The sequence below is a fragment of the Xiphophorus couchianus genome, chromosome 23, assembly GCF_001444195.1.
Source record: "Xiphophorus couchianus chromosome 23, X_couchianus-1.0, whole genome shotgun sequence".
In the NCBI taxonomy this organism is placed as follows: Eukaryota; Metazoa; Chordata; class Actinopteri; order Cyprinodontiformes; family Poeciliidae; genus Xiphophorus; species Xiphophorus couchianus.
In genome coordinates, this window is record NC_040250.1 from 3230155 (window position 1) to 3258061 (window position 27907).

The 27907-nt window shown below is 36.3% G+C and overlaps 1 protein-coding gene and 2 non-coding genes across 6 annotated transcripts in view; 1 reads left to right on the forward strand and 2 right to left on the reverse strand.

The window, feature by feature from the left end:
- The window catches only part of ldb2a (LIM domain binding 2a), a 97509-nt gene that overhangs the window by 66679 nt on the left and 2923 nt on the right, over positions 1–27907 (forward strand). The window contains exons 4-8 of one of the 4 annotated variants that reach the window (XM_028009399.1): positions 4404–4526; positions 11380–11463; positions 16776–16899; positions 18678–18731; positions 19383–19519. In XM_028009399.1, coding sequence (XP_027865200.1) covers positions 4404–4526; positions 11380–11463; positions 16776–16899; positions 18678–18731; positions 19383–19519 — 522 coding nt within the window. Of the gene's footprint in view, positions 1–4403; positions 4527–11379; positions 11464–16775; positions 16900–18677; positions 18732–19370; positions 19520–27907 lie in introns of all 4 variants that reach the window. The other 3 variants (XM_028009397.1, XM_028009398.1, XM_028009400.1) reach the window with 3 other exon arrangements.
- On the reverse strand, positions 200–273 carry trnai-aau (transfer RNA isoleucine (anticodon AAU)). The gene has a single exon. It is a non-coding gene; the product is annotated as a tRNA-Ile (tRNA).
- On the reverse strand, positions 433–506 carry trnai-aau (transfer RNA isoleucine (anticodon AAU)). Its single transcript has one exon. It is a non-coding gene; the product is annotated as a tRNA-Ile (tRNA).

Sequence of the window (27907 nt, forward strand, 5' to 3'; positions counted from 1 at the left end):
TATTAGCACCACGCTCTAACCAGCTGAGCTAACCAGCCACACATTATTTTGGCATTTCATCGATTTCAGTAAAACTTACATGATCTTGACAAAAGCAATAATATTCTAATGTTTTTCAAAAGAAACATGCGTAATGGTATAATTTAAAAAATTCTGCTATTTTGAAGAGTTGATTTTCTAAAAGACAGCACATTACAATTGGCCAGTATGGGGATTGAACCCATGACCTTGGCGTTATTAGCACCACGCTCTGACCAGCTGAGCTAACCGGCCAAACATTATTTTGGCATTTCATTGATTTCAGTAAAACTTACATGATCTTGACAAAAGTGATAACATTCTAATGATTTTCAAAAGAAACGTGTAATGGTATAATTTAAAAAATTCTGCTATTTTGAAGAGTTGATTTTCTAAAAGACAGCACATTACAATTGGCCAGTATGGGGATTGAACCCATGACCTTGGCGTTATTAGCACCACGCTCTGACCAGCTGAGCTAACCGGCCAAACATTATTTTGGCATTTCATTGATTTCAGTAAAACTTACATGATCTTGACAAAAGTGATAACATTCTAATGATTTTCAAAAGAAACGTGTAATGGTTTCTTACACAAGATCCACTTTTGAAGAGTGGATTTTCAAAAACACAGCACATTACAATTGGCCAGTATGGGGATTGAACCCAAGACCTTGGCGTTATTAGCACCACGCTCTAAACACAGCACATTACAATTGGCCAGTATGGGGATTGAACCCAAGACCTTGGCGTTATTAGCACCACGCTCTAACCAGCTGAGCTAACAGCTAATTTTAGTAATACCTACATGATCTTACCACAATAAAGACATAAGAAAAGTGCTCATATTCTAATGTTTTTTCAAAAGCAACATTCGTAAAGGTGTATTTACCAGCCTTTTTTTATTTTGAGGTGTTGATTTTATTTTCCAGCAATTCTTTATTTTGAAGTGTTGATTTTATTTTCCAGGATTTTTATTTTGAAGTGTTAATTTTATTTCAGTAATTTTCTTTGTTTTGAAGTGTTGATTTTATTTTCCAAAATTTTGACCTGAGCTAACCTGAGGTGGCACTACACCACTCGAGTTAAGGAATTATTACCTTAGATAATGAAAGGTTGTCATCGATTTAAATAGAACTTAGATGATCTTGACAATGTGCTCATATTCTAATGTTTTTACATAATGAAATTTTAGTTAAGTTTCAGCTGGCTGAAAAATGACTACTACGCTGCCTTAATACACTTACTATGGTAACACTTTTGGCTGTTAGCATGGTACAAGCGACATGTCTGTCAAGCAACCTGTCTGATTAAATAGCAACAAGTTAATCAGCTAAACTAAAGCTTCAGTTTGTTTTAATATTTAGTAAGACAAAAAACTATAAATTTTCTGCAAAAGCGAATAGCAGCAGTTGTTTTTAATAAAAACAATTACTCATGTTATTTATTTTGGCTTAAATATTTGTGTGTTAATACCATCATACTTTTAAACATGTCATGCTGTCAGAATCTTCCCTTCTTCCTGTATTAAGTGTCTACCCACTTAGTTACTCTAACTTAGAATATTTAGTCAAGAAATTTGTCAGAAGTTGTGATAAATGCTTATAATACTCAATTTAATGACTCTCATCTGCTCCGTTAATTGATTGTCAGGTTGAGGCACAGTACTGAATAGTGTCTCAGCAGTGGGACACTGTTATTCTTTCTTGCTCTTTTGAGCCCGAGATCTCAGCCCCGTTGTGTGCAAGATTTATGACCCTGCTCTTAAATCAATGGGGACTCTGTGAGGGGCTGTAGCATTTAATGGAACACTTTTTAATTCATCTGGATTTTCTTCCTTTTAGTTTTTCATAAGGGAAAGCTGTTTAGCTAAAAAATAATCGGCTAGAGCTTTGTTGAGAAAATATGAGGTTTAACCAACTGACTTCTGCTGTGGAGAAATAACCAGCGTGTATGATTGAATCTTCCTGATGGAAAATATGAAGCCTTGGCTGCAATTTTATCTCTGCACCAGCACCACAAAGACAAATTCTTGTGATTATATGGCTTGGCAATTAGAGTACAGCATTTTTCTCTGGTTCTGATTTAAGCCATTTATGATTTTATCTATGGGTTGCAGAGAAGCAGAAGGACTGCAGAGAGAAATAGAAGCAATATTAGAAGGCAATGCTAAGGACGCAGTAGGTACTATGGAAGAAGGAATCAATAGTGCATTGTTGTTTCACTGTAGGCAATAGACCTGGAAAGCACCATAAGACACTGATTCACTGGTAAATACATTTCAAGTTATTCCACTGCTCCTGGGTAAATGCCATGCAGAGAAACAACCTAACTTTCAGAAATAATGTCAGGAATTAATAGTTTTTTTTTTCATACTTGCCTTAATATTTAGTTTCAAATATGCTGCCAGGGGGTAGAAAAATAATCCACTACATAATTAAAAGGATGCAATGCAATTGAAAAAAAAAAATCAGCCAAAGTTGATTTTTTTAAGTTTCTTCTAATTCTAATATCAATAAAGTGGACTGTCAACAATGTTTTAACTGTGAATTGAAAATTTAATCATTGCCTTTATACTTTTTTTTATAATAGAAAACACCAGGAAGTGTTTCGTAGCAGGTTGAAGGCTGCAAAATCCTTAAATTAATGGATTATCTTAACTCTGTTTTCACTTAGGCAATTATTTACTTGATTTTTAAATTAATTTACTAACCAAAAGGAGAGGAAATATAAGTAACTAAATTATATCAAAACATAACAAGAGACCTAATTTAAAACCCTCCAGTTCTAGCAAATACAGTATATCAAACTAAACACTGAAGTGTCACACATTTAAAAGATTTACTTTCCAAGCTACAACATCATGTTATACAAGACATAAAATAATTAATCCCAAGTTTCTCATGACATATTGTCCTTTTTAATGTTACTATTAAGTGCAGCAAGTCTGACTTTAACAAGAGAGACAGAACTATAACAGAATAGAATAGAATAGAAGTACTTTATTCATCCCAGCAGGGAAATTACTTCGCAGTTACAGCATAGAGACAAGACAAGACAAGAGACAAGACACAATAACAACGTCCGGGTGTTGAGAGTGTGTCCAGAGCAGGGTTTGTCCAGAGCAGATAACGCAACTTGTGAAAAATTTACATTACAGTTAAGGACATCAAACAATTTTAAAATGGTATTTAGAAAATAAGACATGCTAATTTGCATGACAACGGAAATTAGACTCAGCATATTGTTTGAGCATTGTTGATTGTCATAGCAATACTGTAGATCAACAGAGTCATATACACAATGTTTTATTTCTTATTGGCTTTAATTACTTCTGTTGACCATATGTTTTGTTATTGCTGCATGTAATCTAAAAGTTTGTGTCTGTATAAAACATTTTGGTGTTGAACAAAACTTTTTTTTTCTTATATTTACTCTCTAATGGGTGTATATATCAGCAAACAGGGTTTTTTGATAAAAGTGGGAACATTTCACGGTATCTAATTTTCTATTTGAAACAGCAGAGAGACGGTTTTCCATGCAGTGATTTTAGCGCCGTTGAGATTCTGTTTCTTTTTTTCTTCTTCTTTTTTTTTTGTATAACTGAGTGTGTTGGCACGTGAGTTACAGAGGTAGTTGGCTGGGAACAGGGGGGATGGGGGTGAGGAAGGGGAGGGTCGTGTGGTGGGATGAAGGGTTGGTGGTGGTGGGTGTGTGCGTGTGTGTTTGTGTGTTGGGTCGGGGGGGTTCAGTATGGCCGCTAGCCTCTTTCTTGTTGATCCTCAGGAGACCATCTGCGCTGGGGGCATTGATTAGAGTGTGTCTGGTGGGATTACATCTTTGCTGTTGCCATGCCAACTAATCAGCTGATTTCCCCCCCCACCCCCCACTCTCTGTCTGTCTCTCCATTTCTCTTTCTCTCTCCCGTCTCTTGCCTGGTTGTCACAGCAACGAAATACGGGGAAGCGCAAGAGCCCCGGCAAGAGCTGGATTCAGCTAAAGGGGCGAAATAATGTTTTTTCCCCTCTCAGTTTCCCCTTCTCTGGCTCTCTCCATCTCCTCCTAATTGGCAACTCTCTCTGACCTGAAGTTCTTTTGTCTCTGGTGTAAACACACCCCTCTGCAGATTACATTTTATTTTTGCATTTTAGGGGCCCAAGGACAGAGTAAATATTGGGATCATAATAGCTTGAAAAGTCATTTAGCAAATTCCAGAATTGAGACAAAACAATTCCAGCATTTTTAGAGAAATCGTACCTGAACAATAAACTGTAACATTTCTTTTCTCTGTGTTACAATGATCTGACAGTTGCCCACCAGTCAGTTAAAGAAACATAAGAATGAGGAAAAATGTGAGGTAACAGTAAATATGGGATCTTTCTCCAGGTTTGCACAGAGGGTCGGTTGATACTGGAGTTTGCCTTCGATGATCTGATGAGGATCAAGACGTGGCACTTTACCATCCGGCAGTACCGGGAGCTCATCCCGCGCAGCATCCTGGCTATGCACGTAAGTCTGACACAGCTAACACTCAACAGACAACACAAACAGTAGTGTGAAAAACATTTCCCAAACTTAAATGTTTCATACCATCAAGCAAATAATACTATCAGAGAAAGCTAAATTAGTAAAATGCAGTTTAAAAATTGGGACCTATTTTGGAAAAGTGCACTGGCACTTTGTGGAGAAAATACTAATCCCCCCATAAATCTAATACTGTAACTGACGGTGCCACCTTTGGTATAAACAACTTCCTTCAAGAGTTTCTGGTAACTCGCAATCTCTTACATTTCTGTGGATGAGTTTTGTCCCTCTGCTCCTTACAGAACAATTTTAATACAGCCACGTCAAGGAGTTTCATGCATAAATAGCCAGATGAAGTTAGTGGCACAGTGTCTCACTTGGATTTTAGTTTAAGCTTTAAACAGGTCTCTCCAAAATTATGATTTTGTTCTTTTGGGTCATTCAAATGTAGACTTGGTGTTGTTTTGGATCGCTGTAAAGCTGCTCCAATGAATTAGTCTCAGTTTCATAAATCTTTGAGAGATCAGTGACACAGAGCTTATCCACTGATCTTCCTCTACTTCATCAAAGGTCTGCTCTGCTGTGAGAGAGAGTTGACTGATAAACCTGGCCACCAGATCACATCCGAGTAACAATAGTCACCGCACTGTTGCCAACTTAGTGGTTTTGTTGCCATATTTAGAGGCGATTTAAGACAAAAAAATCCGAATTGACACTTCAGGCCAGAAAACTGTGATCAGTAAACCCTTGGATCATTGTCTGAGTTTAGGGTCACAAACTGATGACATTCTTTTTCAGGATGTTCTGGTAGAGATTTTTATTAATCATAGCAAGTCATTTAGTTCCTGGAAAAGCAAAGTGACCCCAGATCATCACACTAGCACCATCATGCTTGACATGTTTTACACCCTGTTTTATGTGATCTTTTTTAATGCTGTTAGTTTCACACCAGATGTAAGGGACACACACCTTTTAAAATCGTATACTTTGGTCTTGTTAAATCACAGATTATTTTAATGCTGTGTCTGATTATTAAGATGCTTTTGTGGAAAATGCAAGATGGAAGTTCTTGATCAGCAGTGGTTTTCCTTTGGATGTGTTCTTATGATAACTTTCTCCATGAGTGGTTCTCACTGTGGTTCCAACGCCTGGGAAATGGCTTTGTAAACCTTTGAAGACATGATTTCTTTGATTTCTGACCAATTCTTGAATTTCTTTGGAATAGGGAACGATGTGTTTATTTTGGAGATTTTTTTTTGCCTACATCATGTTGTCAAACAAGTTCTTTTTAAGAGATTTCCTGATTGTTCAAGTCTGGCAGTGTTCAGAAGACAAGTAGTGAAATTGACTAAAAAAAAATGCTAATCCCAGTTAATTCATCATATAGAGAGAGGTTGGACAGGCTGGTTTGGAAAACATTTTTCTCTTCACATGAAAACTCAGTTTTGTATTTACTCTGGTTGTCTCTGTTTGATATTTAAATTTGTTCTCCACAGCACTGCATGTCCACTTTGGTTGACTTTTTGACTAATAGAGATTGTCGGTGCACAGTGCAGAGACGTATTTAAAAGCCTTTTGTGAGGATATGCCAACAAAGGAATATGAAAGAATTTCTGTTTACATGAAAAACTGAAAAGGAAAAATAAGACCTTTGTCTGAGAAAAATATAATACAGCAAAAGGTTACATATATATTCAGTTCTTAATTCCACTGAATGGATTACTCAGTCTATCACGCATAGAGTATAGAAAAGATGAAACCATATAATGCTGCACTAAAAATAAAATAAAATAAATAAAGAAAAACTATGCATATGTTCCCACTAGCCTCCGGGCTCTTTTTATGTGATTCAAGGACCAATAGTTGGATATAATATTTTAGAAATCCACAGCAGCTTTATATAAAAACTGACAATTTTACATGCTAGTCTCATTAATGAAGAAGCACCAAGGTCACTTTTATATCAAAATTATCACTGAAATCTTTCAAGGCAACATTACCTGAACTCTTAGCATGTCTGTCTGATTAGAATGTGCTCAGATTAATGTAAGGTTTTCTGCAGCAAAGGATTTAGATACATAAAGTGAATTCAGAGGTCACTGTTTTCAGTTTCTCAAGTGTCTTAAGTCAATGCATGAAAGAAAAATAATTCTAATGAATTAAACAAAAAACACTCAGATTTTTTTTGGTGCAAAAAGAGGGAGTTTAAAAGAGCCAAATGTTTAAGCTGTTGTCTCTGGTTTATGACATGGGTTTAGATAGTTTTTGTTCAGACTTTATATTTTAATGTACTCTGTATGCACAGCTTCACTGTGAAACAAAAAGCATACATTTTCATGTGGCCAAAAAACAATGGAATATACTGTACATCAAAAGAGAGCATTTGAACAATTTATATTGTACATTTTACTAAAGATGATGCAGATTAAAATACCTTCGATTTAAACTTTTTTGTGTGTGATCTTTTAAGTCCACAATAACCTGCATAGAAGCACTGAGGGATAAGATAAGTAATTTTTTTTTTTTTTTTTTTTTTTTTTTAGGAAAATTTGGGGAGTTTTCAGGTTTGTAGTCCACTTTTGTTTTGTTTGGGTTTGAAGACAAGTAAAGCTTTATTTTATTATTTTTTTTACTGTCATGTGTCACACTACATTTACTCAGGACTGAAAGGCAAGAAAAAAAAATATTTTTTGAGACTTATCTTTGCAATTTCTCTTTAGACCACAGGGGGCGCTAAAGTGAAGCACTATAACTGACTGAAGCTGGCTTATGTGGATAATGAAATTTTCAATTATCAATAGTCATTGATCTTTTAACCCTGCCAATTGTCTAAAAACAATATGTACACTGGGTCGTAGAATAATGATATATGAAACTACCAGTTTCACATGTGTACTACTGAGTTTCTGAACTGAACTTTAAAAATGCGTATTAACAATGCTTATTAAGTACTTACTTCACTTGATTAAATGCAAATCAGCTTTCAGCCCTTAATTAAATATTTATTTCTATATATTTTGCTGACATTTCTTCTGTGTCTATTGAAACACCCATATTGTACAGATTCTCCATCATAAATTTCTTTATATTGGTGTTAACTTGGAGTATAAATAAGTATTTCCCCCACTGTATCTGATTCCAGTCATACAGTCTTTATTAAACATCTTACTCCATCTGACAATGTTTAAATACAGAGCAGCTAGCTGAAGAAGTAGGGTAATGCTAGCATATTTGCTGTCTGCTTTAATATGACTTGTCAATTATTCAGGTAGTAATAAAGTTCACTGGGGAAGCAGTTATTCATGTGGAGACACAGAAAAAAATGTTCTGCTCCGTATACATAGTGCTAGACTTGATCTTTACACAGACAGGAAGCATCAGCTTCCAATACAGTCTTGCTTTCACTGTGTGTATATATTCACCAATATTTTTTTATTCACTTTATTAGTATAAATGAGAAAGTTTAACAGGTAGTATGAGTCAAATAAGACAATTTCTAGTGTAAGCAACAATTTTTAAATTTAATTCACAAGTTTCCCATCTCATCATTACATTTTTCCATATGTAGCTTCTTTAGTTTGCTTTGAAATGACCATATGATCCTTTTCTCTATTTTAATGTGGGTTTAAAGGTTTAAGATCCAGTCTTGCTTTTTGCCTGAAACTTCTTATGATTTTCACTCACCAATAAATTGGCCCCTCTGGGTATTCACGCTAATTCCTGGAGAGTGGGATATTGTGGGCTGTTGTGGGTCCTGGCCAGGTCTTCTGTGATTTGTGTTTGAGTGTAAGTACATTCTTTTGATCACTGGCTGAGCTAATGAAAGCACATACAGACACATGGGAGTCAGAACAGCGAAGCTGAAGCTTCAGATTCTTATAGAACTTTAGCTGCTTTTCAAAGCGAGGGTTGGAGCGTAGTTTTTTTTACATTTTACCAAACCTCATATGAAGCTGAAAAATATTTTATTTGTGGAACTTTTGAATTTGATAAAGAATTGACCAGATTAGACTGGCCACATAAGTGAAGGTGTAGCGTGGGGTGAGCATTTGTCGTATCATTTATTGTATTGTGAGTTTTTTTTTTTATCATGATAAAAATTTGGATTCATCCAAAAGATTAATCCAAGTTAATGACTTAAAAAAAAAACATAACTGGTTGTATTGTCAAAATTAATTTGACTATTTTCTCCACTGTTGGTTTGATGATTTAATGGAGTTACAGTGTGGGACTGATTAGCGTGGCACACAGCTACTTGAAGTTGTCATTTTTATTATTGCTTTTACTTTTCATTATTGTTGGTACATTACCACAAAATAAAATAAAACTTAAAACATATTTTGCCCTCCCTTAGATGGCGCTATAATTTTTAAAGCGCAGTAATGAATCGATTGGCAGATATCACATTTGAATGCTCCATCTGTAGCACCTACTTATTAACTTCACAAAGTCGTCTGTCAGAGACAAAATATATATATATATATATATATATATATATATATATGTTTCCATTGTAATGGAATTTATTTTAAAAATACTGAATAGGGGCGTGCTGTGGTGGTGTAGTGGTTAGCGAGACCCGTATTTGGAGGCCTCGAGTCCTCGACGCGACTGTCGCGGGTTCGACTCCCGGGCCCGACGACATTTGTCACATGTCTTCCCTCCTCTCCTTCCCCGTTTCCTGTCAGCCTACTATCATATAAGGGACACTAGAGCCCACAAAAGACCCCCTGGAGGGGTAAAAAAAACTAAATAAAAATATTGTACAAGGATGGACAGCAGATGTTGGAATTTTGCCCGGAAAGACTAATGTCCAATCTGCATTATTTTATACAGATTTCATTTTCTTCTGCGGGTCTGCTTCCACAGTGGAATCTCATTTATTCACATGTTTTTTTGGTATTTTTAATGTTTACTTAAAGACCTGAGGTGCTAATTTGGACACAACACAATAGACGTTTTGAAAGATCATTTACAGCTTTAAATGTTTCCTTTCTGTGAATTATATTCCTAGCACAGAGATTGTAAAATCACTTGTAAATTGTTTTTATAATCAGCAAATCATTTTTAAAAAGTGCATCTTTTTCATCAACTGAATTTATTTGAGGTGGAAAAGTACAAATTTACAACATATAATCAACTAACTAAAGTAAGTCAGATCTCTTTTTCAATTATCAAAACATCAAACATCAAATTTGCAAAGCTTCTTGTTTTGGCAATAGAAAAATAAAACTTATCAACAGGCTCCATGAACAAGCTCCTGTTTGTTGCACTTATATCTAAATTTATGATTTGGTTCTAAGAGATGCAGAAGTGTTTCACTGAATCAATGTAGCAATGAAATAATACGTTATTGCAGGTTGTAAAATTGAGCTTTGTCATATATTTTATGAATGTTAATCTCAAACTTTTACTGGATTGCTCTCAATGTGTGCATTTAAAATACCTTTTTTGTTTTGCAAATAAAGTAATGAATGTGTTACCAATTGTTATGGTTGCTGTAATAGTACTTCCTTTAAAATGAAATTCCTATTGAAAACACGCTGGATTATGGCACAGGCGCAAACAGAAGGCAATAAAAACAAAGCTGTTATATTGCCACCACCAAGAAGCACTCAGAGTTAAATGTGATTGCATTTTGGATGGAACTGTGGAATCTAATGTTTTAAGATGTTTTGTCCTCACTACATCGTAGGACAAGACATTATAACTTTATTTTTTAAGTCTTAAGCTTCTGTAGTTTTCTATAAGGACTGTTTATAGACACATTTACACATTCCTTTCTGTCTGATCTTAGATTTAATGCATATACAGTTTATTGTCTTCATTTTAAACTTCTTAATTGACCCTCTAATCTGGTTTTTACTTCCATTGTTTGCTGAGTTTCCTGAGCTGATCGCCTCCATCTCTTCTCATCCACACGTGTCAGTATTTCCTCAACTTTCTTCTAAATTGTTGATGCATCGCTGTGCCAGTGATGCCAAGAAAAATATGTGTACAGTACATTCATCCTAATTCTGCTTGATGAGTAAAGTAATTCAGACTATGATCCTGCCAGCTGTCAAATAATGCACACTAGTTCAATCCTTCTATCATTCATGCTGGTCTGCTGACGGTACAAAAGGACTCCCCCGCTTCCCTCATGACTTTCCCCACACAGAGATGCGACTGGAGATAGAATTATGCATTTTTCATGAGGCACTGAATCCAAGAGTGCGCGGTGCTTCTGCTTAGTCTGGTCTGTGTTTTGGTCTGTCAATACCTCCAGCTCTTTATGATGTGAATGTTTATCTGTGAAGCAAACAAGTTTAGAGAAAAAAGAAGCCTTTAGATTTATCGCTATAATTGCCAGCATTTTTTACTTTTTTAAGAAAAAACTTTTCAAAAATATTTCCTTTTCTCCAAAACATTCAATATAATTGCTGGAGTTCTAAGGTTTATTTATTAGTTTTTTTGTGGTTGTTTTCTTAATTATTTTGTGCTTCATGCAAATTAACCATCTTGCTATGCTTTATACGTTCTTCATAAAAGTACAAAGCAAAATGTTTGAAACCAGTGCTTTTTATTTTTTCTATTCTTTGGGCTGCATCTTTCTGTATCTTGTCATTTATTCAATGCACTCTGAACTGTGGCACGACAAACCTACACTCAGCAATTTTAAATCTTGTTAAAAAACCAACAAGAACAAATGCTGCTAGAAATTTGCAAAAATTCTAAATAAAAATCAAATACCTCAAATATATATATACTAATGAACCTAACAATTGTCCAGCAGAATATAATATGGGCTAAAATATACATAAATCTCCTTATTTTATTTATGTGCTCCTTATTTTAGGCGCAAGACCCTCAGGTGCTGGAACAACTGTCCAAAAACATCACGCGCATGGGCTTGACCAACTTCACCCTCAACTACCTCAGGGTAAGTGCCTTGCATATGAATTTCTGTGTGTGTGTTTTGGGAGGGCTGTCTCTCAGAATGTCATTCTGCTTTTGGTTTAGTTTTTGTCACTCCTGATGCACGCCAAGGTACTATTGTTATCTGATATCCATACATAGAAAAATGATGTTGCTCATAATTTCTAATTAAGTAGCATGTCTAGATAGCATAGTGTTTTTATTGTGCAGAATGTTCATGCTTTATTTGTAATATGCTTCTTGTCAGAAAACATTACATGCTCTGCAGTCAAGTCATAATTTTTATTCAGAAATTTTGTATTTGCAGGTTTGAATACATGTGTTATTTTTTTGTTCTCTTCTCACTTGCTTTTTTAGCTTAAATTTGCACATTTTTTTGTCAGTTTTCTGCTCCAATTAAAGGTAAAGGCTTTATTACTCTCGGATTTTTCCACACTTGTTTGTGTACATATAAAGAAATAATATTGTTTAACTTTATAAATGCACATACTTTTCTCTGCATTTTAACATGTGGTAATTTAGGATATGAGCTTGCTGAATGCATTAGTGATGATTTCAGCGGGTTTTGTTTGTGTTTTTCCAACACCACAGTTGACTGACAGGTACAATTTCCAAACGGGGGAACAAGAGGAGAGAAACGGGGAGAGGAAAGAATTAATTGGATACAGAAAATTAGCATAACATTAATGAACGCTCCCTGTTGAGACTCATAATTGTGAAATGGCGCGAATCAGAGTACGGGACCTTCGCAGCTTATTATAGCCGAGTGAAGAAAAACACACAGAAAAGGAGCGAGGGAGCAGGATGGGTTTTATTTTATTCTTTTTTTTTTTGCTGTTGTTCTATAACAAAAAATTTTCTATACAGAAGGCAACTCCAGCATGGCTAAATGGGAGAATGCATAATTCAAGCTTCTTTAATTACAAACTGAAGGTTTTCTTTCTGCTCCTTTATTTTGGTGATTCACGCGGTCAGCACTCAAGAAATAAAATGGTGTTTGTGCCTTGAGTGCTGAAAACTTGTATTTAATGGGTGAGGTTAAGGTGTCTAAACTGTCTCAGTGTGACTCATGATGCCTCATATATCCCACAGAAATCCTTGTCTGATGAATTCAGGACTAGCAATCTTTCTTAGAATAAACTTTTACTCTATTTTAAATATTGTTTTCATTCTGTTATCATGGAAGATCCTGAACAATACATCTAAAGCCTAGATTAATCTCCACTGAGTTGAAGTTGGAAGAATATCAACAAAATAATAGACTAAAATAATACAATTAACTTTCTTTTTTTCACTGCTTTAGATCCATCTTGAGGTCAGACTCTTCAGTTTGGAAACCACCACTGTATAGTTTAGTCTCACATTCTATGAATTATGTTTTTCATCATTCTTATCTGAGGTTGTCAATGTAAAATATTCATTTTCTTCAAATTAAACTAGTAATAATGTTCTTTTGGAAATGGCCTTTTGCAGCATTTATCAATCCTTCCAAGAGAGAGTGACGGCTTCCTGGCCAAAGGGGCTACAACTTGCCTTCTCTCCCTCTCAAACTCACACACACACCCCAACAAACACACACATCTTTTTTTTTCATTTGTAGTGTTTAAGCCTTTCCATGTATTAGAGCTGCTGGCTTCCTACTATTCAGCCTGAAAATAGCCCTTGTTTTCAGGCAGAGAGCCAGGGCTTGTTGGCTGAGCCGGGGAGGGATATTACTATGTCAGGAGGGAACCATCAGAGGAGAACACTGGATTAGTCTGCCACAGGGATGCTCACTTTTCCTCTAGTGGTGTAGCATCCAAACAGAACCAACATACCAGCTGAGAAAAAAGGAGCAAACATTGCTGTGTTCACGTAGGGTAATTTGACTTAAGCAGCTGACTTCGCCGCTGTTAGATCGACTGTTTTAAGAACTGGAGAACATCTATCATTTCTGCTTGGACTCTTAATATTGCAACGCAGGTTGCATAAAAGCCTCCAACACTGATTTACAAATAGCTGTGGGTGGATTGTACTTAATACATGTCTTCTGTAAAGGTTTCTTTTTATTTCACTGTACAGACCGTTTCAAGAAGGAAACAACCCGCTGATTAGAAGTGACATCAGAAAAGTAGCAGTGGTGGGATGCTGAAGGTCAGATGAGATCATTTGAGCATGCAACGGATGATTAACAGTCTCCTTTTCTTTCCATAATGACTATGAGAGTGCCCTTGAGCAACTTAGTAAACCCACGCCTACCGTCACTGCAGCAATTTTGACCTTACATTACAATCTGATTAGGAGACAGCAACTATGTGGACACATCAGAGTAGTTCACACTCAGATGTTAGGAAACTGCACTGGCCAAGTCAATCAGCCCTGGGAAGTGTGGAAAAGTTGATAATTTAACTGAAGTATTAATCAGGTCTGAATAGGTAAGAAAAAGATAAACTATGTAAAAATATTTGTATTTTTTGTTTCCCATTGTTGTTTCAATCCTACTTGAAAGTTTGATCCTTCTGTTTTAACACCTTTTTATCTCGTTTGTAAACTGCCCTTACTGTACAGGTTTCTAGAGAATGTACTTTTAAATCAACTTCAGTTTTGACAGGCTTCCCCATCAATTTGGAATTAATACACAACAATACACACCCCAACACGTCTTTTTCATAACCGGTTGTCTCATTTACAGCAGTTTATAAGGACCACAGTCTTTTCATGATTTAGGTCATACTTAACTGGAGCTTCTCAGTTCATGTTGGGCAGTTTTCCTCTTCAGCTGTTCCTATCACTTCTAGGATTCCCCAGGGTTCTGTCTTAGGCCTTTTTCTTTTTATCCCCTTATTCTTTGTTTGACAGCTTAGACTGGGTCAAATCCTGGATGACCATTAACGCTTTAAACAAAAGAACACTGACTAAAGCTTTGACTTTTTTTACCTTTATTTTCACTCAAATGTCAAAAACATCGGTGTGAATTTTGGAGGTGCTTTTAAACTTGCCAAGCAGGTGAATTCTTTGGTAGAGTTCCAGTTTTACTAACTCAGACACTTGCTATGGTTTATCTTCCTCTTAAAGAAATAGATATCCAAACTTCCTAGCTAGATTTCTTAAACTAATTACACTGTGGTGTTGGTGAGTTAATAAAACGATGTCGGCTGCTATTGAATGCAGAAAAATATATTTTAGCTATCTGCTCAGAAAAGAATCCACAAATAGCCATAATTTGGAGGCGCATTCCATGGAAATATCTGCAAATACTGAGGAGCAAATAGGCATGGATCCTCTGTATAATTAAACTCTGATCATTGTAGAAATATCTGCCATATAGTCCGAGTGAGTTTTTGTGCTTAAACAACACAAGCAGCCTTAAAAGAACCAAAACTCTTATTAGTCTGGAAAACAATTGAACTTAAATGGGAAAAATTTTGAGACACCCGTTAACAGGTCCATAATTCTAGTATGGAAGGGTATGGTATGGATGCAATTTTGAAATGAACAGTTTTTGTAGGTGTTCTTAAGCAATGTGTTCTCCAGTGTAACCACATAATTATCCACAAATAAAAATGAGGAAGAAATTATGATGATGTATAACTCATGACAGTGGAGGGTTGAGAGCACTAGTGTTTTTACATTTAATAAAAAAACACTACAAACCTGGTGCTTGACAAAGAGAAAAAATTTTGACAAATTTGCTTGTTTGAGTCATTTGTAGCTGTTTAGATCCTCCTAATAGACCACAGAAACACTAAAAGAACTTAAACATTTGTGGTAATAGACACTGTAATGGAAAAACTCTGCATAGCCAACATTTACAGATAATAGGATACAGATTTGGAGTCAAGCGATGAAGTCAAACGTTTGGTGAGCACATCCACCCACAAGGATCCCCCTCCCTAAAACATTTGCAGCTTCTTCCCAATAATACGGAACATAAATGTTGGTTGTTTGAAGCCATTTCAACAAACGATCACTCCGCTCCTCCTCCTCCTGTTGATGCTGAGAAAGAGAGGAAGGAAAGAAGGAAACTGATATTACATGCTATGCAATTTCACCAGGTGACCTTTATGACGTTCCTTTTTTGAGATGAAAACTGTTTTATAAATTAAAAGCATACAATACCACCTTTGATGTTAATATTCCCTCTGCTTACTTAAACAGGTAAACTGGGAATCTACCTGGAGTATGATAAAATCCTCTGAGTCTCTTTACTGACTTGTCCAACACATATCTGGATGATTCCAGCTGCCGAACACAGCAGTATAACTGACTTGTAATGTTATCCAGATGTTTGCGGATAAGCCGATCCTGATGTATTTAAGATGACAGGCTAACCCCTGATTCCTCTCAAAGCTGGTCACCAGAGATTTATGGTTCTCTTCAGAATGAATATTTTACTCGTGCTGTTTCAATGCGGAAACATTATGAGGCGCAGGGTGGGAGGGACGAGCTGTTCTCTGTGGTTTCTGTTCTAAAGACAGAAATGTGTGTTGATGAATACAGTGGCCTCCACAGTTATCGGCTCTGTTGCTAAAGATGTGTACTAAAGCTTTAAAATAAATAGTTGTTATGGAGACATGGTGGCTGTTAGATGTAGTTTTCTAACAGGGAGCTGTGGATGTTATTTTTATCTCCTTTTTCATTGTCCTCGCTGCATCTGATGGGAAGATAAATATGAGTCCTCATCCAGCCTTGTTTCCCAACATTCCAGTTGTTTTAAACGTTTTATTATACAGGCAAGTTTAGATTAACACATTTTTCTGTACCTACTTCCCAACACACTCTGGCTTACTTAAATAACATACAGAGTGGCCTATAAAAGTATTACTGCTTAAACTTTTCACATCTTGTCATGTTACAACCAGAAACTAAATATATAAGTGCTGAAAACTTTTATAGAGCTTTCTTTGCTAAAAAATGTTGAAAACCATGAATTGTTTTTACTTGACTTCACTGTTGACCTGTCTCATTATATTCCGATAAATTATAACGAATTCTGTGTTTGTAAATGTCAAAATGGGAGGAAAGGTATAAATGAATAAATCTGAAGTTTGTCTTTGGTTCTTCCAGAAGGACTTTGATATAAAAAGTTAAAGCTATTTTGCTAAACTGCCTATAAAAATAAGTTTACTTCCTAATTAACCACTCAGACGTCAGTGAGCGAGTGATTAATTGAGCAACAAACTCAACCTATTCTGGTTTTGGGTTATCATGACAGGAGCAGCATCAGCAGTAAAAAAAAAAACAAAACACGGTAGAGAACTTTAAATAGTTTAAATAAATTGGCGATGCTGTCCTCTGCTTTCATTGAGCTTCTGCTTTGTCTCGCCGTGTCTGCAGTTGTGCGTCATCTTGGAGCCCATGCAGGAGCTCATGTCGAGGCACAAGACCTACAACCTCAGTCCTCGGGACTGTCTCAAGACATGTCTGTTCCAAAAATGGCAGAGAATGGTAGCACCACCAGGTAAATACATAATGCATAGTGTTTCCTTCTACTGAAACCCTGAAAGAGCTGTTTCTTTCAGCAAAACTCTTAAATTCTGTTTTGTTTTCCTGAATATTTAATACAATAAAAGTGAGTCCTAATGGGGCTGAAGTAACCATCATTATAAACAGCTGGTTCCTCATAAAGAATACTGAGAGGTAATTGCTCCCTCTACTGAGCTTTTGAGTTTATTCTTCTGTTTAAACAGCTTTTAATTCCACTCCATCCATCACTGTGCATGAATATTTTCACTCAGAGTGCGTTTTATTGCATCATTTATGTTCCCAAATTTGCCATTATACATCCTAATTCCTGAAATATATTTTTTGCCTGTCAGTAATATAAAATCATCAGAATTCAGGGTTGCCTCTTGAATCTCAACCCTGCCAATCTTTAACAGGCCTCTCAGGCGCCCTTGATTGATGTTTGCAGGCTGGTTTCTGAAAAGTACTGAGCTTAAATTGGCTGCGCGGTCTTAAGCCGGAGAGGGAGTAAGCCGGGGCCTTTTTTTTTTTCTTTTTTTTTTTGGGACACATTGGAGTGGCTGCAAATTACAGCAATGCTTAGCGAGGCGTGACGAGATGTCTTTAAAAACCAACACCAGTCAAAAAGCCTTTGACTCAGACCTGTGTAACTTTAATTAAGAGTGCCGAGTGTAATCAAACTCGCAGATCCAGCTCCCCGGACAGCGGCTCCCTAGTGTCCACGACATTCTTCAAAGAAAAGAAAAAACAGAGTCAGAGGGAGAGAGAAAAAGGAAAGCATTTTATGAATATAATAAAGGCTCCTGGCTGAATTGATAGTTATTTGTGCACATGGTAAAAGAGCAAAAGCAGATCAGAATTCTTCTCTGCTCTATGCAAGCGTTATGGTAATATGCAGCTTTTTATTTAAAAATTACTCCTCACAGTGTTGACCCTTTACAAACAGGTTACTCTTTCTCATTCATTTACATGTTGACACATCTGTTGCACAATCTTTGCAGTTTAGCTGAAATGAGGGTTTTCCTTGTTGGTGATGTTGTTCCACTTTTCCTGCGATTCTTCTCCAGCTTGAAAACAGGTTGGGATTTTGGCAGGAAGGAAGCCACGGGTGTATTTATGCTCTGATAAGTTCTTTTGGTGGAAATGGAAGCGATTTTTGTGCGTCACAGGCTCAGCATTAGAGGAAACCAGTGGGATAACACAAATGATTGTCTCTCACAATAGCAGCCTTTTTATTTTTAATTTTTTTCATAAACGAACACATCTGTCAAATTTTTTTAAATCAAACGAGATAAGATGCAGATAAAATTTGCTTTGTTTTTGGGTTCTGATTTATATTGCTGTTTGTGTTATGAGTCTCTGATTATTATAACTGAATATGAGAGCATGATTAGACAGAAACCTCAGAACATTTATTTCACTTTCAGACATCTGACTGAAAATCGCAGCAGGATTTTCTTGTCTTCTCTTGAGATTAAACAGAATAATGCTTTCTAACAAATACCGGAAGAATTTGCAAAACCTTGTATTCATAAATTGTGCACTACATATATTCTTTAACAAAAGTTAGTAAAACTGTCAGGGGTAAAGGAACAAACTGAACTACTTACCTGGGTAACCTTGTAATTCTAATTATTTCACTTATAGATTGACTTCACATTCTATTTAATGTATGTTGCATTACCCAGTGATGTTATTAACAATTCTCTGTTGTACCATCTGATATATTTCTGTCTGTTTAACCAACACAACTAATTTTGGCTCCGGTTTCAGCTGGACACCCACAGAACTTCAAAACGGAAATATTTCCCACAAATCACAAAAAAGGTATCTTCTCTCTAATAACATCAACTGTCTGTTGTTTTTCAAGAAAGCAGCATTATTTCTCTTGCTCGCTTGAATGGACTGAAATGCATTTTCATGTGCAAGCTTATTGTGTATTCTCACCTACCTGATGTCAAAATTATGTGTTGAATGTTTATTGCATGTGAGGACTTGGCTACAACTTGTAATTAGAGCTATTAAAAACCGATTCTCAATAGAAATAATAAAAACTCAGTGTTAATGCTAGTTAGATTTCATTAAGTCGAATGGTTGTGTTTCTTCTTTCAGTCTTGCTTTTGCTTTTGAAGAAGTTGCATCACATTGAACATCAAGGTCTATAGTTGAGCATTTATGTAAATGAAGCAGAGGTTCTTTCTTATAGCTGCATGTGTTTGGAGATGTTAACGCTTGTGTGGTTTCACCTCTGAAGATAAAGCATGCATCCTTGTTTAATAGAGGCTCTTATCTGTGTAACATGTCTGTGGGATTGCATCTTCTGTCTGCATGTGTTTTCGGTGTACAAGCACTGGGAATAAGTTTGCATGATCTCACCTGCAAATTGTACACACTGCGCACACTCCTACACCTTGTCTCCGTCTGTATGCATTATGTTCTTGGCATGGCCTCTGTTTCTCTTTGCTGGTCGCGCCAAAGCTGAGCCTGCCCGACAGACAACCACGAAGAGGAGGAAACGGAAGAACTCAGCCAGCAGCGCCAACAGCAGCGTGGGCACCGCCGCCAGCAAGAAGCGCAGCCCCGCCACCAACTTCAGCCTCTCCAGTCAGGTACCTGTAAGCATCAGCTCCTCTCGGTTTGCCTCCTCTTTTATTTACATAGAGCCATTTAGCAGTCACTTTTCTTCAAAGCATCTCAGAAAGGAGCCGTAATTGGTTTCTGTAGCTGCAAATGAGTGTTTGCAGGGTTCCAAACAAGCACCAGAAATCCTAATGGCATTTCAGATAGTATGGTTTAATTTATTTGTACAAATGAAAGAAAAAGCTTTAAAACTGTAAAAAAAAAAAAAAAAAAGAGTTATATAAAATGAAATAAAATGGGACAAAATAAAAGTGATCAAAGCAGGAAAACATTTTAGTGAAAGATTAGAACATAACTGTTCTTGTAGGATGCTTTGTGACCAACCATTACAGCTGCCTCCTAAATGTTTTCTTATTTCTCAGAAAAACCTTTGCCTTTTCAGAATGTTTATTTAAAACGACCAACCAGCAATGAGACCTTGTTGCTCATCCAAATGACCAAAGCCTTAGGCTATGAATAAAAGAAGAACTTTGAAGCGAATCGGAAAATGTGGGTGGTGAAATCATGCTTTGCCCTCTCACAGCCAGCACACTGACCAGGCCCTTGAGCAAGGCACTAAACTCACAGACTGCCCAAGAGCAGTTAATTTTACTTGGAAATCATAAGCATAGCACCATCCTGCTTAAAGGGAGTAAAGGGAGTTTACTCCCTTTACTCCCTTTAAGGGAGTTTACTCCCTTTACTCCTGTAAAGGGAGTTTTCAGCTTTTTAAGGTGGATGTATTTAGAAATGAAAAAAATTGATATTATAATGTTTAAGAAAAAAAGTTTGAGAAACTAATATGGATTATTTTTATAAAATAGAACATATAACTCACTAACAATACAGCCACTTGTGATATGTGTTATAAAGATATAAAATTCCAATATTTTCATTTTTACTCCAGTAAGACAAGAAAAGTCAAATGTATTTGTGCCTTAAAATAAATCAACTAAACAGAGATAAGTTTGACTAAAAACACTGAGCACATCACAAAATACAAATTAATTTATTGCACATAAAAAATGGCCATTTTTCAAAAACTGACCTTTGACCATTACATCTTGTGAGGCATTGATGTGCTTATTTATCACTTGTTTGAAACTTTGCAATTTTTGATCTGGGAAGTTTAGGTGAATGTGTTTTCTAACTTATGATGGTCAACCTAAATAGTATGTCGTCTTGTATTTACCATTTTGAAGAATGACTGAAAGAAAAAGACTTTTGATATTTCACCCAAAGGCAATATATATTCCTTCAGGTGAAGAATTTGATTATTAAATAAACGTTCCTAGACTCTCAGATGAACTTAAAACTGTAAAGTATAAATTAAAAAATTCTTCAATTGCAGTCACTTTTTAGATTGCTTTCACGACGTTTCTTATCTTGATATGTTTGTTGGTACATTGAAAAGTATGTTTTGTGGGTCTAAACAGAAGGAAACTCAGATGATTTAGTGGAACATCAAGACATGTTATACTTGTGAAATTTGAATGTTACTTTTCACTTTGAAGAAATAACTGACCATTATTTTTGCCAAATTAATCAGAAAGATTTCACTACTGGTGTAAATATTTTAATTCTTCTACAAGTGTTCCTGTCGAGTTTCTGTGAGATTAAAATAATGAAATAATTATTTTTTTGGGTCATTGGTGGGATATTATAGCAGTATGTTGACAAATTCTGAAGCAGTAGTTCAGATGTATGGTGTTCAAATGTATTGTTTTAGCATTATTTATTTAAAGCTGCATCAAAGCAGTCTTTCTATGCCAACAAGCCAACAGTGTTATTTGGCATTGCCAAGTATTGTGGCACCTGTAATTTTGTAGAAATAATTAAATCTTAATGTGAAATCTTTTTTTCTACCGCTGTGCAAATGGACTCAAATTAAGATTTTAGTATCTTCGATATGCATTTACATTGGTTCTATAAAAGTTGCATTTATTTAAGTTTTTTTTTTTTTACACATATTTACTGGTGGATCATAAATGTGGAGGGTGCTATACTTGTTTGTTTTTTTATTATTATTATTTTCACAAAGGTGTGAAAGACATTACAACATAACACACATAGTTTATGTGTGAATGTATAATAAATATTATCTTAAACAATATATATGGGCCAGTTTTGGTCAGGCAGCTTCACTGTTTATAAAGCTGAAGATAGGATGAATGTAACTTTTAACACCTTCTCTCATGATTGGGAAAACATTCAGTAATTTCAATTGTGATAAAGGCATGTGATAAATATGAAACTTATTTAACTTTTTATTTTGATTACTTTTTAAATGTGTGTTTTGTATTAAAAAAAATTCATATCGGAAATCAATTTTTGTTTAATCTCTAATTAAATTTCTGACTGTATTTTTGTGTTTTTACTAATAAATATGGAAGTTTTATGTTAATGTAGGGGGTTAAACTATTTTATATCAGCATTAAACTGTCATAATAATATAGTTTTTATGATTAAACAAATAAATCCTGAAGGGCTTTAAATGGATTTTACAAGCATACAGCTTCATGACCTGTATTAGGTTCAAAATGCCTGATTTGGCAACACGGCTGTATTAAAGGTTACTTGACGTACTTAAAGGTTAAACAGCCGCCTAAACAGCTCAGTGTTTCACCACATGCCTGGCACCTCCCCGGAGGATTGGATGCCGCTGTGGGTGTGCTGTCTGCAGAGGCTCTACTTTTATTCCACACAATGCTCATTATACACATGCTGTATCACATTCACTCCCCAGCATCCAATTTACTGTTCTGTAGACGCGCCGGCACAGCACTCCGCTGTTCTTCTACACAGATCATTTCAGTGCAGGAAAAAGTGCGCTGATACAAAACATAAAGGGAATTTGTTTTTGTTAAGGTGTTACTGGTTGGCATTAATGTGCGTACATTTTGTCCTCAGCACTAATTCAGCCTAATGGAAAATTTAAGAGTGTTACCAGCTTTCTATACAGTGTCTGCCCAGTCTCACAGTAAATATACTGAGTCTGTATACTGTTAGTTTATCTGAAAAAGTGACCTGCTGTTAGGAAAGATTTTAAAACACAAGGATTCTGTAGGAGACCTGCATGTAGGAACCAGACAAAGTCCAAGGTTAATTGGGGCCCTCATCAAAATTAAAGTTGGAAGCCACCACAGCGCATCCATGTTAGCACATGTGAGTCAGCAATAAATTTCTGTATTTTGTGGTATGAAAATCACATCATCCACATCATTTTTCAGCATTCAGTACATAAATTTAATACATATTAAATAAGAACAATAAATAAAGTCAATAAAGTGTAAACGATGTAGAAAGTTACCCTAAGTTAGCCATTTGCTCTTCCTGTCACGTCTGGTGGATATTGTTTCAATACCAACTCAGGAATGTTTAATTGACTGTATCTATATTCACAGATGAAAAATTAAAAACCTCTTGAACATTTGAGTTCATATTTTTAAACAGAGTACCCTCCTGTTTTAAATCTTGTGTGAATTAAATGTTATATCAATTAATTTGAATAATTTAAGAATTTGAAATTCTTTGTAATATACTATTTTGGAAGGTGTCATGGCTCGGTTTCAGTGCCTGTGCATAAATAACACAAAGTACGCTAAGTAAAGCTGTTTCTGTTTTTAAATTTTTGCCAAGAACTGCATGTTTTTCCCACTTCAGACTAGTTCTTTAACTCTCCCAAACATTACCAGAATACATTTTATTCTTTATTCAATAAAAACAGGGTTTATGTTTGAGATGTCATTGAACAGAATTGGCATACAGAACAATTTAGTCCTCTAATACGGGTTTGAAAAGAAAGACCAATTAATTTTGTTTTTGATTTCAACTAACTTATTCATTTTGTTCTTCTTTTAAATGGACAGTAGTGTTAAATGTGCTACACCCTGGGCTGCCTACAAACATTCTGCAATGACCGTCTATATTTACTGAAGACTCTTGGGCTGTCTCATCTTTTTCTAGTCTTTTACCTGCCTCCCTTCGTCTCACCCATACATAATGTACATCTCAAGCACATATACACACTGCACTCACAAATTGTTTTCTCTTTGGAAGGCAGCGTGGCTCTGTGCCAGCTCTCATTATCGCAGATATCTGTATACACCCTCACCCCCCCTCCTTCTTCACATGCTCCGTCTTTGCTCATCATTGAGCCCCCCCTCACCCACCCCAACCCCACCTCCAACCCCAACCACCCCCATTCCCTCTTCCTCTTCCTCATCACCTCCACCTACCTACCCACCTACTCACATAAGCACACACATATACACATCCCCACTTGGGTCGTGCATCCACACAACTCTTAAAGACGGGCAGCGCGGTCTGTTACATGCTGGTTACATATGTTGTGCGCCTGCCGTCTTTGTCTGAGAAGTTGTTCGTTTGTGGCTGAACACAAGCCTACGTGAGTCCAATAACAATAAGGAGTGGACCCTTGCAACTGGAAAGGGGTGGAGGGGAGGGTTAACCGGTGGTGGTGGAGAGGGTATTCATAGAATGAGCAACACTGACCTCTAGTGGTCTACATTGGGAACATCCCAGACTGAAATCATCTTGAAATGGTCGTGTTTTATATCCATAGATCTACCTTGACATTAGATTTAAGCTGCCTTAATTTAGAATCAAATCACAGTTAAAGAAAAAAAAATGCACCTGCACTGCATGTGGCACAGGCAGTTGCATACACACATTACGGACTGTAATATCATACATATTTTGAGCTTTTAATCATAGATTTTAACTATTTTTTAGGCTGTAAGAAATATACATCAAACAACCTTAGTTAATTAAGAAAGGAATGGATATATACATAGCTATTTTTTTATTATTTGTAGATTTTCTCAAAGTTTTTAACCAAAATGTCTGGCAAGAATGTTTGACCACTCTTCTTTGTTGGATTGGTAGAGTTGATTTGTTTGTTGATTTCCTGCCAACGATCGGGCTTTTGAGTGAAGCCAACAAATGTTCAGATTTGAGGTCAGAGCTCTGAGGAGGCCATTCAGTAAGCCTAATGTAAGCCTTCCAAAAATATTTTTTATGTTTGGGATCATCGTCATGATGGAACTGCCAATTATGTCCAAATTTCTGTCCCAAACTATTACCTCTGATGAAGGCAAATCAGTTAGTAAGTTCTGGAAGAACACAGGAAGTTTATCATAAACTGGGAAACGCTCGAAGTCCAGTGTCACTTTCTAGTTTAACATCAGTGTAGACTATGAGTATACTGACTTGAGAAAAAATTGTCTGAGGAAGTTGTATTGCACACTTGCCTGCAAAGACAAGTGAAGGTAAAGCCTTTAAACTTGTAACATCTGTCAAGCAAGCAGTGTTAGCATAATACATAAGATCTGTTACACTGCCAGTGGTAGAAAATGTATGAAATAATAAAGACAGAGGAATACCTTTAAGACCTTTTCCAAAGAGTTGTGAAATATTGAGCTAAAATTATGTCAGGATCTTGTTGATGGCCAAACAAAGTGAATTTACTGCACAAATTGATAAGATATAGTCAAAATGCAGAAAAATGTGAGTATATTTATGTCTGAGTTTCACTATGTGTATGCTAAATTTAAATGTGTTCAGCCAGTTCTAAGATTAAAAAAGAAATGTTGATTTTATTTTTACTAATGTAGTTCTTTTTTGGAAAAAAATGAACTACATATCCATACTACAGTATCCATAAATGTCCAAACTATTGTGACATTTATGCCAAAGATCAGTTTATGGAGATGCAAATAATAAGAAAGATCTAAAATCCATCGATTGCCTTTTATGTCCAATATATCAGTTTTTATCTTCAAATATAGCATCTCCAATAACCATAGGGCCTTTCAAAGAGAAGAAGCTGAAGAGATGATCAAAGACAACAGTTATAGGTGTGAAAGAACATACCAATAATGCCCAAAAAATATGATGCTGCCAGCTCATTGGATTATACTCTTAATTGGATTGTTTAACCGTTTTTACTTTTGGAAACTTTTTTCTCCTATTACAAGTAGGCTGTAATTTTTTTGGCTCTATATAACTGTGTTTTAACTGATGTTGTTTTTAAATACAATCCATAAATGACTAAATGATTTTCTGTCACGTATCTGGTTGTTCTGCCTTTAGTGAAACTTTGCATCCTGTCCCAACCCACTAAATTCCCACTTGTTGTTTTGGAGGTCTGAGGAGGAGCAGATACGTCCTCCTCGCTCCCCTTTGCTAATCTCTATGAATGCATCCTGATGCAACACTTGGTGAAATCAAGCGAGAAGGGAGGCGTTTGTCTCTGCTTTGGCCCATTCAAGATCTTGATGCTTCTGCTAGTGCGAAAGCAAACTCCTAACGAGATGAGTAGACAAGTAGACAGTATTAATTAGCTCACAATTAGCTCTCCCTGGTCTCAGACTAGCCACCAGCTGTTATCGTCGAAGAGATTTTGTTCAAGAGGGATGGTGGGAAGGAGGGGGTTGCCTAAAATTGGCCAGAGGTAGGTTGACAGGCCTCCTCACAGGGACAGATGGTGAATGCAAGGCTTGTTGGCAATCAGTACATTTTTAGCTAATGACTTAATTAGCTATGCAAATTGACAAATCAGTGTGGATATTGTCATTTAGTTGAAAAGCTCACCTAAATTAATTAGCCTGATTAAGGCATAGAGAGGTGTAGAAGTGGTCGCTGGGGGGAAACAGAGAGGAGATGGCTTGGATTCATGAACTGAATTTCCTTGTGATTCTCATCAAAGTGTTTGTGCATTTTGTTGTGTTTTTTGGACTGGAATAGAAGCAGGGTGTGTTGTGCATGTTTACATCAACGCTTACTTTGTACAGGACTGCAGGCAGGGTTAATCTGCATTCATCTGCTTTTGGTGTGGAATTGTTTGCAGCGCTGCGGCTATGCGGTGGGTTTGTCTTGGCTTCTTTCCAGTGCACATGCACGTTTGTGGGTTATTTTTGTGTATTTGTTGTGGTGGAGACGGCTGTGGAGAGTGAGATCTCCCAACCAGGCAGCGCTGACACACATGGCCGGTGAAGCGTGCACTCCATTTAACTGAACGGCTTCTTCCCAGGTTACAGTAGCTGGTCCAGAACTCGGCAGCAACAAAGGATGAGACTCAACAACTCACAAATAAATATGCCAGTAATTGAGGTCCTTATCGATCGGTGCTTAAAATAATAAATTACACTGCTAGGATTATTTTTGCAGATTAATTTAAAAACGTGACTAAACACAAGCACTTCCAGGGGGGCATCCCTCTCCATCAGGATTCCTTCACATCACACGAGTCACAGATATCAGTAGATAATGGATGAATCTCTGTCCTTCCTTTCCATGACCCAGGGTGAGAGGGCTATCTCTGTGAAATATGTCTTACATGATGAGTATTGATCGGGCTGGGTACAGCGCACCAGGGGTATCCACTCAGTGTATGGGAAGGTTTCATTTGCACGGGGAGCACAGAGAGGGGTCGCCCATTCGGATGGGTTCACTGGATACAGCCGCACTTGTCCTAAACATACACGCACATTTGCTGTCATTTCGCTGCAAGCGGGGGGTCTGCATTTAAAGCAGGAAAACACACAGCTTTCAGTGACTGGGTATTATATATCAGACAGAAAACATGATATAATGATAAAGGCTATTAAAAGTCAACGGTTGTCTTTTTGACCTTGTGGTATTTCTTTTTAAAGCTGGCTAAATATATTCTTATATTTTGTAGAACATAATCATTTGATTGAAGTAGTGCAAGTATTTTTCAGAAGTCTAAGTATATTAATGTTCCTTTGGTGTTCTGATGGTCTGAGAATAAAGACTAGATAGAAAAATCAGATACACGTTCATTTCCAGTGTGATTTTTTTTTTCATTGAATTTGCATTTCAAATCCCCCCTAGTTGCACTTGTTGATTCCAGAACATAACCACAATACAATTTTTCAAAACTATTTTTATTTTTGTGTACTTAGAAATTACAAAATCAAAGATGTGGCTCTCACTATATTAGTGTCCACATTTAAATAATAATAATAATTTTAAAAACTATTGAATCTCTTCAAAGCATTTCAATCCTGTAGCTGACCATTTTGAGAGGAATCTTTAAGATGTTAAAACTACAAATCATTCAGGCAATGAACTGGCTTCTAAACTTGAGCAATGAATCAACGTTATGTCTACCAATAATGAACACTCTGGCATTGAACCAGGTTAGATCTTTAGACATTTTTTACCATCAGTTTGTTTTTCTTTATTGGAATCTAAGAAAACACCTAATAAAATAATTACTCTGATCAATTTTTAGCTCTGAATAAGTGTTTTTTACAGATTCATTTGCTGAAGCACAGCTGGAGAACTATTGGTCATAACTGAAATACGGTGCCGTTTAAAGCAACTACAGTATCTGT